At 38.8% G+C, this 13,890-nt stretch overlaps 1 protein-coding gene across 1 annotated transcript in view; it reads right to left on the reverse strand.

Annotated features, from left to right (window-relative positions):
- Positions 1–13,890, reverse strand: part of dnah12 (dynein, axonemal, heavy chain 12) — a 157,907-nt gene that overhangs the window by 13,187 nt on the left and 130,830 nt on the right. The window contains exons 58-64 of the mRNA XM_059944187.1: positions 12,482–12,674; positions 10,813–10,985; positions 9,209–9,349; positions 7,410–7,568; positions 4,959–5,103; positions 2,267–2,417; positions 990–1,243 (exon numbers count right to left, since the gene is read on the reverse strand). Of these exons, the coding sequence (XP_059800170.1) occupies positions 990–1,243; positions 2,267–2,417; positions 4,959–5,103; positions 7,410–7,568; positions 9,209–9,349; positions 10,813–10,985; positions 12,482–12,674 (1,216 nt within the window). The remainder of the gene's footprint in view (positions 1–989; positions 1,244–2,266; positions 2,418–4,958; positions 5,104–7,409; positions 7,569–9,208; positions 9,350–10,812; positions 10,986–12,481; positions 12,675–13,890) is intronic.

A 13,890-nucleotide genomic window follows, 5' to 3' on the forward strand; every position in this document is an offset into this window, starting at 1 on the left:
TTGTCTTCTTATTTGAAATAATTCTTTTTCCGATCACTTCTAAACTTTCTCACACCTATACTCTCTGATTTTAGGTACATCTGCTATACAAAAAAAAAAATCTACTATCTTATTTATGCCCCTCATAATGTTGTTTATCTCAATCAGATCTCCCTTGAACATCTCCCACTCCAGTGCACAAACTCTGCATGAAATCAAAATTAGATTGTGTACAATCTAAAGAACAGGCACCACACAATCTAATTTCTTGATCACAGTCTTCAGTCAAATCACAAATAAAACATGACAGCAAGGAGATCAACCCCTCATGCACTGTATTAGCCTAAGCCTTGGCTAAGCAAATCACAATGATCTTATGTTAAATTAACAAGTTATAGAAACATAGAAAATAGGTGCAGGAGTAGGCCATTCAGCCCTTTGAGCCTGCACCGCCATTCAGTATGATCATGGCTGATCATCCAACTCAGAACCCTGTGCCTGCTTTCTCTCCATACCCCCTGATCCCTTTAGCCACAAGGGCCATACCTAACACCCTCTTAAATATAGCCAATGAACTGGTCTCAACTGTTTCCTGTGGCAGAGAATTCCACAGATTCACCACTCTCTGTGTGAAGAAGTTTTTCCTCATCTCGGTCCTAAAAGGCTTCCCCTTTGTCCTTAAACTGTGACCCCTCATTCTGGACTTCCACAACATCGGGAACAATCTTCCTGCATCTAGCCTGTCCAATCCCTTTAAATTTATATATTTGAAAGATTATGTATTCATGGTTAACTTTGCTTGTATAGTTATGCAGCTGGTCATTGTTATATGAAAAGAATTGGTAGAATTGAATGTTCCTGAAATAACATTAGTAGATTTTTTAAAAAAATATCTAAATGCAATATTTTCCCTCGAACAATTTTTTTTACTATTTCTAATGTATACATAATTCAACTTATCAGCAGCTGTCTATGTATTGTTATCCATTTGACGGTATTTTCCTCAATACCTTTGGAGATGGATAGCTGGTGAGCCAGAGGCGGAAGTCAGGGTGGCAGGTCTCACTGTTGAATTCCTCACAAATCTTCTCCAGCGTTGGCATCCAGGACACAGCCAGGTGGCAATTTTGCAGACATACCCAAGTGCCATCAAGCATACCTTGTTTTATCATTTTCCCAGCAATTGGGCCTTGCCCCTGGCCAAGAGAGATTGACTGGAACTGACTTGCATCCATGTTCTTATCATTTGTTAACTTTAGTAAACCTACAAAGAATTACATAATTACGGTAGAAAATCAACGTTGTTTGGAAACAGGATCAAATTTCTCCCTTAATTACTCTATCGACAATATTTGTGATTGTGAATATATTTTTAACATCTCTTATGACACCAATGACAAAAGTAGAAAGGGGAGGAGGTTCGGAAGAGAGAATTTATGGAGTTAGGTAAAAAGCTGAAAGTAGGACCTCCAGGGCAGTAATCTCTGGATTGCTGTCTATGCCATGCACCACTGAGGGCAAAAATAGGATGATTTGGCAGATGGATGAGGAGCTGGAGTAGGGGGCAGAGCTTCAGATTTCTGGATCATTGGAATCTTTTCTCTGCAAGGTATTATCTGTACAAAAGGGATAGTTAACACCTGGAGCTGAGGTGGAACAACATTCTTGCTGGCAGGTTTGCGAGGGCTGTTGGGGAGGGTTTAACCCTTGCTATGGATCACTCTGGCAGTCCAAGACACTGACTTCTACATAGAAGGGATCTGTATGCTCCACAACCATTGGACTAAGTGTGTAAATGTAGGAGTGGACAATGGTGAAAAATAAACGTTAGGTTTTCTAAAATTGACTCCTTCTACCTTAGGCCACGAACTTATCAATCACCCCTCATATAACAACACACGTTGCCAATATTTCAATCATAACTGCAGTCACCAGCACTTCTTAATCTAGGGAACCCTAACATTTATTATTACCCCACACCTGCTCGTCCACACGCAGCACCATCCAAATGCATTATAAGTTTAGTGCCCACTTGGGCTAAGGCATACCTCTTCACTCAGCAAGTAACTAGAATTTAAACAATTGACACCAAAGAACAGTGAAAAATGTATCAAAAGCCTCATCACATGATACAGAAATGTTATCAATAACATTTATAATAGAATTAATAAAACTGCACCTTTGCATCCTCATGTTCATATACAATGTACTACTTCATTGCTAAAAGCTGAACAAATGCAGAAGAAATGTTACATATCCATGATCCGAGGGACCCACAGCAACTCACTTGCCATTGGATCGGCTCCTGGAGAAAGTATAAATAAAAGTGGAATAGTAGCATTGGAATCTCCAAAACTCTTCGCTAAATCAAACGGAGGGGGCTCCACAAAGCGTTTCCCCAGCTTTTCTGTAACAAAATTTACCACCGCTGGCATGATCTGAAAGACAGAACATGGCATTTTCAGAAATATGGTCAAAAAGTCATTATGGTTTTAATTTCCTTCTAGAAATGGAAGTAACTTCTCCCAGCAGATAATAATTGTTCAAATAAATGGAAAAAAAAATCAAGAACATTTGAGATAACAGCATAGGTTCAAATCCTTAAGATAATATGAATTATAAAATTCACCTGCATCTTTTGTTTTCTCTAATTTGTACAATATTAATTTAAAATAAAAGTTCTTAAGTATCTACATTTCAGTCTCTTGCAAAAGAAATGCTATGGTATACCACTCCTTTAGTCAACTTCTACATGGGGATATTCTGTAACACTGAACATTTGAAAATGCTATGAAAGTATTTCAAACATTACATATGAGAAAATAATAAATACTGTGTTGAGCAGGATAGTCAAACAAGAAATTCTCACCTTTACAATGGAGGAAAACAAATCATTAAAAAAGCAATTCTGGTAGATGTTTCATAAACACAAGAGATCTACAGATGCTGGAAATCCAGAGCAACACACACAAAATGCTGGAGGGACTCAGCAGGTCAGGAACTGAATAAACAGTTGATGTCTTGGGCTGAGAACTTCTTCATGACTGGAAAGGAAAGAGAGATGCCAGAATAAAAAGTTTGGTGGTGGGGGGGGGGTGAGAAGGAGGACTAGGTAGGTGTAGGGTGGAGCCCGGGCTGGAGAAGAAGCAGTGGATGATGGGAGAAAGAGACGAAGAAAGGCAAAAGGGGGAGGTGATAGGCAGGTGAGAAGAAGAGGTAAGAGGCCAAAGTGGGAAATAGAAGAAGAGGGATGAGGAAGGGAACAAAAAATTACTGATAGGAGAAATGGATGTTCATGCCATCAGGTTGGAGACCATCCAGAGGGAATATGAGCTGTTGCTTCTCCTTCACCGTGAGAGTGACTTCATCCCTTTGAAGATGGTGAAAGTTGATGTGTTGGATGCGGAGGCTCATGGGGTGGTAGGTAAGGACAAGAGGAACTCTATCCCTGTTAAGGTGGTGGGAAAATGGGGTGAGTGCGGATGTCCAAAGAATCAGAAGAGATGTGAGTGAGGGTAGCATCAATGTGGAGGAAGGGAAGCCCAGTTTTTGAAGAAGAACAGCATCTCTGGTGTCCTGGAAAAGAAAGCTGCAGCCTAGGAAACGATGCAGTGGGGGCAAAGGAATTGAGAAAACTAAACAGCATTTTACAGGAGACAGGGTGGGAAGAGTTACAGTCAAGATAGCCACGGGAATCGGTAGGTTTATACAAGATGTTGGTAGAAATTTTGTCTCCCGCGATAGAGACAGCGAGATCGAGAAAGGGAAGAGTGGTTTCAGAAATGGTGCATGAAGCAACACCAATGCAATTGTCAATGTCAATATACCTTCCCTGTTAATGCTGCCCGACTCTTCCTGCACTACAATGACAACTGCAATAGTGCTGCTTCACGCACCCATGCTGAGGTCATCAATTTCCTCAACTTTGTCTCTAACTTCCACCCTGCTCTTAAATTCACTAATCCTCCTCCTGGCAGATATCCTTGCAAACAACAGAAATGCTACACCTGCCCATTCACCTCCTCCCTCACCTCCAAACAGTCCTTCCAGGTGAGGCAACACTTCACCTGTGAACATGCTGTGATCGTCATTGTATCCCGATGCGGCCTCGCCTACATTAGAGAGAAACGATTGAGTGATTGGTCTGTCAAGCCTCTGCTCCGTCGGCCAAAAGCTGGATTTCCTGGCAGTCAACCATTTTAATTCCTATCCCCATTCCCGTTCCAGCATGTCGGTGCATGGCCTATGAAGGGGTCACACTTAGGGTGGAGGAGCTTCACTTCATATTCCATATCGGCAGCCTCCAAACTGATGGCATGGCCATCGATTTCTTCTGGTGATTTTTTTTTGTCTCCTCCCTCCTTCCCCATTCTGTCTTTTTACCCCTTCTCCTCTCCTGTCTATCATCACTCCTTGGTGTCCGTCCTCCTTCCCTTTCTCCCGCAGTCCACTCTCCTCTCCTTTCAGATTCCTTCTTCTCAAACTCTTTATCTTTCCCACCCACATGACTATAGTCCTCCTTCCCCATTCCCTCCCCACTATTTATTCTGACGACTTCAACCTTCCTTCCTAGTCCTGAAGAAGAGTCTCAGCCTGAAACACTGATGTTTGTTCATTTCTATAGATGTTGCCTGACCTGCTGAATTCCTCCAGCATCTTGTCTGTGTTGTTCTGTTAGGTGTTTAATAATTGAAATATTACACCCGTTTCATGCTGCATTTAAATACATTGTGGTAGGTTTTCAGAGATAAATATATCAGGTAATTTAACTAACACAATAGTATAACAGGAAATGTTTGCAGTTCTATTGTAAAAGGACTGGGGACTAACAGAAATAGTCTTTCAAAGAAATGGCATAGACATGATCTACTCAAAATATGCCTCTATTATTGGAAAATATATAAACCTGGAATTCTAGAAGAACTGGGCCAGTCAAAGGTACCTGTGTAAAGAGAAAACTCAGAAACATTTTTTTTTACCTTGTCAGGTCGAAGCATCCTCAGGATAATCATCTTCTGAAGTTCATTGATATTTTTATCCCATGGACTTGGTAAAGGCTCATTGTGTGGTTCTTTACTTTCATAGATCTTGTGCCATTCTCGAATAAACGCGGAGAAATGATCCCTATTTGGAAATTGTAGGTACATACTTTTTATTTTTACATTTTACTATTTTTTAAAACACAAAATTATTGTTAACTTACTCACAAGAATAGAAATCTACAAACTTCATAAAATTGTTAGATTAATGGTTTTTTAAAAAACTTAATAAAACTATGAAAGCAAAGCCTACTCGATCAATATCTGACACTATAGGTTCTCAACTAGCTTGGAAATAATTTGTCACAGCACTGTATTCATTTTAAATCACAGCCACAAGCAGCAGTCATTCTTAACCCATGCTCTTCATGTAAGGTGTTCATTAATGCAAGTTGCCACAACTGCAATGTGATTTTGATTATTCAAAGGCTTCTAAACTGCTAAACAGGTGTAAATGAAAAGGTAGTTGTGAAAATGTACTGAGGCTACATCCACACCAGACCAGATAATTTTGAAAATGCCGGTTTCGCATAAAAACGATAGGCGTCCACACTATGCGTTTTTAAAAATATCTCCATCCACATTGAAACAGAGATCTCGTCGAATCTCCTCCACATGGAGATCCACATGCACAGGACACACCTACCAAAAACAAACAACATGTTTGGTGTTGAGTCTCTCTGTGCGTGTTTGTTCAGTTACCGACTAGAGAATCTTAAATGACGGGCAGCTATTGGCTGTCGCGCAGGAAGATTTAAAAGTAAAAAAAACAAATACTGAAGCGTACGGAGGCAACCGACAGGGAGTTCACAGACTGTATGACCTGGCTGACGACGAACATTGAAAAACTGACTAACTCTGTTGCATTAATAAAGCACCTTGTTAAATGTGTAAAACATGTCTGCATCAAAGTTATCTTGTATTTCCATACAATGTTACATTAGGCTGTTACACATCTATTGTCAGAGAAGTACTTGCATAAATAGGTAAACCACCTTCATACGAGCAAGGACAGAAAACAGGGCAAAGTGAGTACAGTATACTTATTTATTCAGTAAGTTATGGGTCAAAGTATTTGGTGAGTACATTTCTACCTCTTCTGGCTTTAGTCTCTTTGCCGTCTGTTCTGAAATTGTTAGGTTGCGTTCAAGAAAACAATGAAATAGCGCACTACCGTCTGTCTGACAGTGTTTTCAGATTTCTCCGGTTACCCCATCCACACTGATCTGCCTGAGCAGCGTTTTCAAAAATACCCACCCTGGAAAATGTTTCTGTAAAGCTCTGGTTTTGGGGGACGAAAATGCTGTTTAGCGTAGACGGAGGGTAAAAACTAAGAGAAAAAGCTTTGGTTACGGATTTATTTGGCGTAGTGTGGACGTAGCCTGAATAGTTTTGAGTTAAAACCATGCTGATGTGACTGCAAGAAAGTAGTAAGCATGATTATTAGGATCTAAAATAGGGAATGGAACGACAATATTGCGGGAAATCGATTAACAACTCTTCACCATTCTTTGCTTAGGTATCGAAAATCTCATTACATGTGACACTGGAGATAAACATTACTACAAATGGGGCTACTTCAACAACCAAAGAAATTAATTGGAAATTTAAGTCTGAAATGGAGATCTTCCCCACATTTTTTGTCTTATATGTGAATAATAAACCTTAGTAAACCAATTAGAACCGTTTCTTACAGCAAGCAGGAAGACATACCAAAATTGAAACAAAAAATGGCTTTGTAAATATTACAAATTCATATTCTAGTTTATGACCATAATAAGACATTATTTTGTAAGAACAGTTCAAGCAATCAAATATTGTTGTAGAACTAATAAACTGTGATTGAAGTCCTATGATTGTACAGTTTAATACTTTCATCACAGATGGCCAACGATAGAACACATTTATCAATTATAGTCTGAGGCATGCTGTCCACTTTTGTAACACTATTAATGAGCCATGAACATTACTTATTTCCCTTTTATTCATGCAATACATTATGTCTGTCATAAAACTAAGAGACAAAGGGGAAGTATTTAAAAGGTGTCTGAAGCATGAAAGCAGAACATACAGAAGACCAGAATAAAGAGAAAAAATCAGAAATGATGTAAGAGGAAGTTACAGAAATAAAAAGATTGTTTTTAATAATGTCATAAAACAACATTATAGAATCATTTTCATAAAATTATAGGCATATGGGAATGTTCTAAATTGCATTTGAGGCTCAGCAGTCAGCTAAAGTTATTTTAGTTCTGATTAATTTAAACAGATTTTTATCAGATCATTATTCCCTTGTGCTACAATATGCATGTGGAAACCATTAAAGCATGACAATAGCCATCTTGTAACTGTGTGTAGAGTAGCCGCAGCATTTTCATTAAATTAACTTACCTCAGGCCATGTAAACTTTGTAGGTCACTTGCACGACAGATCTCATCCCAGCTCTTGTCCTGGAGCCAGGATGGATCAGGGTTTTTTAACTTGTTTTGTAGCCCCACTCCTCCAGTCAGCAGAAACATAAACTCCTGATAATTGATATCATGTCTTGCCCTGGATGAAACAAAAATGAAAAGAAAATTGTTAATTTGTACCAAACACAAAACCAAAGGCTGCATTAAGTTCTTGCACTTTGTAAATGAATCTATGGATCCTGTAACAAAACATCCACACTTTACATCTAATACATGAAGGGCTGTATTCATGAAGAACCAGATAGTCCAAAATGACATTGTACACACATTTATGGCCTTCAGCCTATTTTATGGTGGAAATAGTCAAGAGATGTATTAAGCTCGATACCTAAGGAATCATATGCTCACAGATTAGGGAACACCCTTCACACTCTTTTCATTACTAGTGTTAGAATTTTAGGAGTTGGGAAGTCTTATTAAGTCTGCCTGCAAATTGTCCACCAAGAAAACTGATACAGTGTCCAGTGGGACTGTGACAAATGTTCTTGACTTAAGCTTCCATGTTGTTGGCACTAACTTTCCACTGGTTCCTAACTAAACGAAGGTAAACCCAAGAAGAACTGTGCCATTTATAGGGATGTAACTTCACTCACTTCTCCTTGATTCTGCATCCCTCTAAATCAGCAAGCAACGGAAAGGGTATATCCAGCTGGCAGAACTCCACAGCGTGGGCAGCTGCAGAAATATCCCAGTGGTCCTGTGTGACCATCAGGGCTATGCCCAGTGCAAGATGGATGCAAAATAAATGTTAAATGTTGTTTATAATTCCAGCTGATGCTTTGAAGATTACTTCTGTCTGAAAGTTTTAAGTTACTTAATTCAACCAAGTATACTTGATGCTGTCTGCAGTTACTTTTCCCAGCTGAGAAAGGTCAGTTTGGAATGGAGCTGCCGGACATTTCACTGTAGGGGAGTGAGTTTCCAGCAGCACTGCAGGGTCAGAAGGCACAGATCATCAAGGCAATGCTGTTATGAAATTAAAGCAAGCAGAAATTCAACCCACTTGAAAAATGCCAGAACATCCATCATACCGCATTAAAATTAACAATTCAGTTCAGAGTCCTGACATCCATTCTTTACTGTGGAGATGACTTCTATTATTTTATTACTATTCTTCTCATTATTTTGAGCCAAGATCATTTTAAGTTATTCTCGTCCATACAAATTTGGTATTATCAAACAGTAACTTATCCTAAAGTGCAATAATCATAAGAGCACCAGGATCTATCAAATCTCGATTACTTCCCATCATGGATAAAATCAGAGCATTTGCAATTGTTTCACAAGGTACTTGGTTCCAACTAAAAACAAACGAGAGTAAATCTGCAGATGCTGGAAATCCGAGTGACACACGCACAAAATGCCGGAGGAACTCAGCGGGCCAGGAAGCATCTAGGAAAAGAGTACAGCTGATGTTTCAGCAAAGTTTCGGCCCAAAATGTCAACTGTACTTTTTTTCTAGTTGCTGCCTGGCTGCTGAGTTCCTCCAGTGTTTTGTGTGTGGTTCCAACTAAAATACAGCTTTCAATTACTTTTCACATTGTACCATGGAAACACATTATGTTGACTTTGAAAGCAGCCACAAAATTGATTTCTTAAGTGCAATTACATAATAACCTATTTAAACAGATAACATCATTTATTATTCTCATTAAAATACTTTATCATAAATTACCAATGGTAACTGGGAGGGAAAATTTAGTGAAAACCGATACTTACAAAAGCAGATTACTGCACAACAGAAAGGAAAAAAGCAGCTTGTCTTTCTCAAATAGTGAACGGCAAACATTGGAGTACAGGTTATATGTGAAGTGATCATTCAGGTAACGAAGACGTTTCTCTAAGATTTTTGACTTATTACTGGTGATGAGAAGATAAGACAGAAGATTAAGAAACTTGATCAAGAAGCACTATTGCTAATCATATATTGCAACATGGATCTCCAAACTTTGTGTTTTAGTTGTTCAGAACATTTGTGAAGACTTGAGCTTATGACCAAATTTGTTCTCATTGGCTAAAGTACTATCCTGATTTCTCATCAGCCACTCTACTGCTCCTGAGTAGCTCTGGCAAATATCCCAGTCAGGATATCAGTCTCCCTCCAGTTCAGGTGAAACCCAGCTCTCTACTATGGGTCATCCCCTACCCTAAGAGAAATCTACCCTCAAACGCTTTCTAACCTTGCTGTTGGTACCAATGTGCACCCAACCCCTTGAGATTGCTCTGCAGCCATTCCAAGACATCCCTGACCCTGGCAACCAGAAGAGAACACATCACCTGGGCACCTCCTTGAGGCCACAGAATCTCCCTAACTATAGAGTCTTCCATCACTTACACCCTGCCTCACTTCTCCCTTGTCTGCTGACCTTCAGAGCTGGTCTCAGTGCCACCAATGTGGCTACTGCAGAGTTGATCAGAACCTGTAACCATTTCATAGTTATAGTATCTTGTGCAGTGGTGGAGCGGGGGATTGAGGGGAGTGAGAGGGGAACAAAATGGGATCATTGTAAAATTTATACATAGTGCTTGCTGGACAGTGCAGAATCAGTGGACTGCAGAGATTGTGTCATGCCTTATGACTCTGATCATTAACAACATATTTAGCAAAGGTGGGTCAGTACTTTCCCAAGCATCTAAGGCTTTTAGGCTCATTCTTTTCACTACACCACAGCAAGTTCCTCACCATATAGGTGATGCCACTGAAGTCACAAGTGCCAGGAACCAATGAGATTGCATCTAGGCCACTTATGTGCAGATGTAGGGGAACTGCATGCACTGATCCTTGGTGGGCCGGAGGAGAAACCAGGACAGCAAGGCCAATCGACCCTCAGTTACTCAAAGCAACTCAAAACACCAGTCTGCTATCATCCCACCCCTCCACTGTTTAGTTCAAACCAAGAGGTCTGAATCTCTGTCGTATATATTATTATTAAAGATGTGGTGGCTATTTGAAGAACAAACCAAAATTGCTGACAGACTGAGTGAGGGAATTAACACTGTGTGATGGGCTTTCAAATAACTGAGTTCCAAGTCGAAAGAAGTATGTCCGATCGTTTATTACGAAACCAGCAAAGACAAACGATCAAAAGTAGCAACAGTGCAATTAGTGAAATTGGCAGTCAACAAGAAGTTTACATCCCTACTCAGTCTCTAACCAAACTAACAGCACAAAGGGTGAATACGTGACTCTAGTCATTTACTCTACCACGCTCAAACTCGTGTCACAAATTACCATGACCCACAACAAAACATGCAATACAGACAGAAAATCAACACAAAAGAATTAAAACAATAAGAATTCTCTGTAACTTTGGTAAGCATACCTGTCGTGGATAGAATTGATAAAGAGGTTGACAAACCAGCTGAGGGAGTACTGGTACATAGGGTCAATGTTGGCCAGATCTGCAATGCTAAAGAAAAGGATAGCAGAATGCTTAGCGATTGGTCTGTATCCTTCTCGGGACTCTGCAATCTTCAGTTCAGTCTTCTCAGCAACCTGCGAGAGTTAATAAATAGTACACAGCTGACAATGGATACAAGTCTGACAATCTTACCAATGATTAAAACATTTAGTAGCATCTTTTACAACCTTTTGTAAAGACAGGAACCGGAGCACCAATTTGTGCACACAAAATGAAAATGGTCAAATAGTCTGCTATCAGCAGTGCTAATAAGGGTTAAATATTGTTCACGACAATGGGATTAATTTCCTTGTAATCCACTAAAAGAGCAGTCACCCAGAATGTGTCGGGACCGATAGGCTCCGGTACAGCCTCTTCCACCAGGCCAGCAGACTGATTAATTCAAGCTGACGAGTGTATTCTATGTTACACTGACTGTTCTATTTATTATAAATTACTATGATTGCACACTGCACATTTAGATGGAGACGTAATGTAAAGATTTTTACTCCTCATGTATGTGAAGGATGTAAGAAATAAAGTCAATTCAATTCAATTATCCCAGAAAGTGCTACACTTAATTATCAGTCTAGTTTATTGGGTTCAAGTCACTGTTGTGTGTCTTGAATCTACAGTGTACAGTCAGTGGATTTAAATGAATCCTTTTTACAAGTACTGAGAAATAAATTCTCAGTGATATGTAATAAATCTTAATTAATTCTAAGGAATATATTAAAAATTATTGAATTGAATTTACTTCTTACATCCTTCACATACATGAGCAGCAAAAATCTTTACGTTACGTCTCCATCTAAATGTGCTATCATAGTAATTTATAATAATTTATAATAAATAGAACAGTCAATGTAACATAGAATACGTCAAATCAGCATGAATTAATCAGTCTGATGGCCTGGTGGAAGAAGCTGTCCTGGAGACTGTTGGCCCTGGCATTTATGCTGCAGTACTGTTTCCCGAATGGTAGCAGTAATTTGATTGGGTCTGATATTAAGTTTTAGAAGAAGAAGAAACAAGATACACAGACTATAAGATCGCATTTGAATGGATGAGATTGAACAATATTAAACTTGGATATTAAAGACTTTTTACTGGATATAATGGATCAAATGTAAGCATAGATTTAATATGAATTGAGTACATAGCATAAAATTATGAGGTCCGTGCCTTAATTTAATTTTATTGTTTGTCTTGAAAATTATTTGCTGAGGAGGAACTTGACTTCTCTATATTGAATATTTCCATTAATTTTATTCTCCCCTTATTTTCTTGCCTCTTGCCTAGTGTCATTTTCTAATTAAGGGAGCCAGGTATACTCAGTTATCAGTTAAATACAATTTATAATAGAGTAAAATAGAACACTATAAAGTAATATGTTATATTTTGTTCTGATTTCACCACATTTTGAAATATTTATGAAAGAGTTCACCAAAGTAAACTTCGAGCAGAACATAATGCAAACTTCATGAAGCAGACTCCTGCAAGAAAAATTCTAAATCAGTGATCGTAGAGAAAATAGTATTAAATATAGTTCTTACAAATTCTCAAATAAATTTCTCTGTCAGTTTCTTACTTGTTGTTTCTTAGTAATCTCATTAGACATAATTTTTGCTGAGTCCAGGATTTTAATGGCACTCTCATCCTCTAGAATATTGCCTTCAGAGCCCTCAAGAGTCTCAAGGATTTTGTCTTCAATTTCCTTCAGCTGTTTCTTATTGGATGCTGACTGGACAATCAGTGCATTCCTTTCATGCTCCAGTTCTGGCCTGGTCAGACAAATGAAAGATTTAATATCTCAAACCTCAGAGTGTAAGTGAAAAAAAATGTGGGATCAAGTTTTCAATGTGGGGCCTGCACCTCTCCCACACAGACAAAAGCCGATAAGGCACTTTTGAATATTAGAATATGGGATAAGATATGGGAAAGTCAATGCGAATAGTGAAGTCCACAATACAGATATTAGATCAATAAACAAATAACCAACTTCTAACTTTGTTCTGAGAATAAGTGTTGGCAGGTCTATTTTTGTTTTTCTTGAAACTGTGCCACCTGATTAAGAAAGCAGTTGAGACCTTAGTTTAACATCTTAAATCAAAGAACTCAAAATTCTCCTGCACAGCATATTTTGAACTACAAGTCAAAAGGCAAGAGGACATAAGCAAAAAGTGAGAGAAGTGAGTTTTAGAGGGAGCTCAGGGAGAAAGTTATTTTACACACAGAGTGGCTGGTCTGGAAAGTGATGTCAGAGGACGAGGTGAAATCAGATATAACCACGCTTATTTAGATTGGAGCTTGAATAGGCAAGGCATGGAAGGATGAGGGTTTAATATGAGCAAATAGTTCAGCATGGCCATAATGGACTTACAGGGTTAATTTCTGTGCAGTACAACTCTGACTCTACATATGACAGCTCTTGATTAAAAGCCAAATCACTGAATACAATTAGATAACTAGTGCACAATTTGTCCACTTTAACAAATTGGGTTCACATTTTCTGAGTAACATAGATATGTATAGAGGTCACTGGCATTCACAGCAACATTAAATAGAATATTTATTGTAGCCTCACTAATGAAAAAAACATTAGACAGAGGCAGAGCTAATGAGATCTGTGCATGTCACTCCAGCAGATCTTAAACAGCTTGTGTGATTTCAGTGCTTTGGAAGTTCCAACTACATGGTGAAGTGGGTAAATCAGCATTGAAATGTTTCTATTCCACCAACTTGTGTGTTGGGCTTGATGTGCACCACAAGATTGCACTTTGTTATTAGTGGCAAGTGATCCCGCTGATTGTCTAATGCATGTTGTAGTTGAATGGAGAGGCAAGAACTTTACTTAGAAATCAAAGGCAACGAAAAGTAGTTTGAAACATGAGGAAATCTGCAGATGCTGGAAATCCTAAGCAACACAAACAAAATGCTGGAGGAACTCAGCAGGCCAAGCAGCATCTATGGAAATAAATATATAAGCAATCAACAGTT

Source organism: Hypanus sabinus, chromosome 19 (genome assembly GCF_030144855.1).
Source record: "Hypanus sabinus isolate sHypSab1 chromosome 19, sHypSab1.hap1, whole genome shotgun sequence".
Classification (NCBI taxonomy): domain Eukaryota; kingdom Metazoa; phylum Chordata; class Chondrichthyes; order Myliobatiformes; family Dasyatidae; genus Hypanus; species Hypanus sabinus.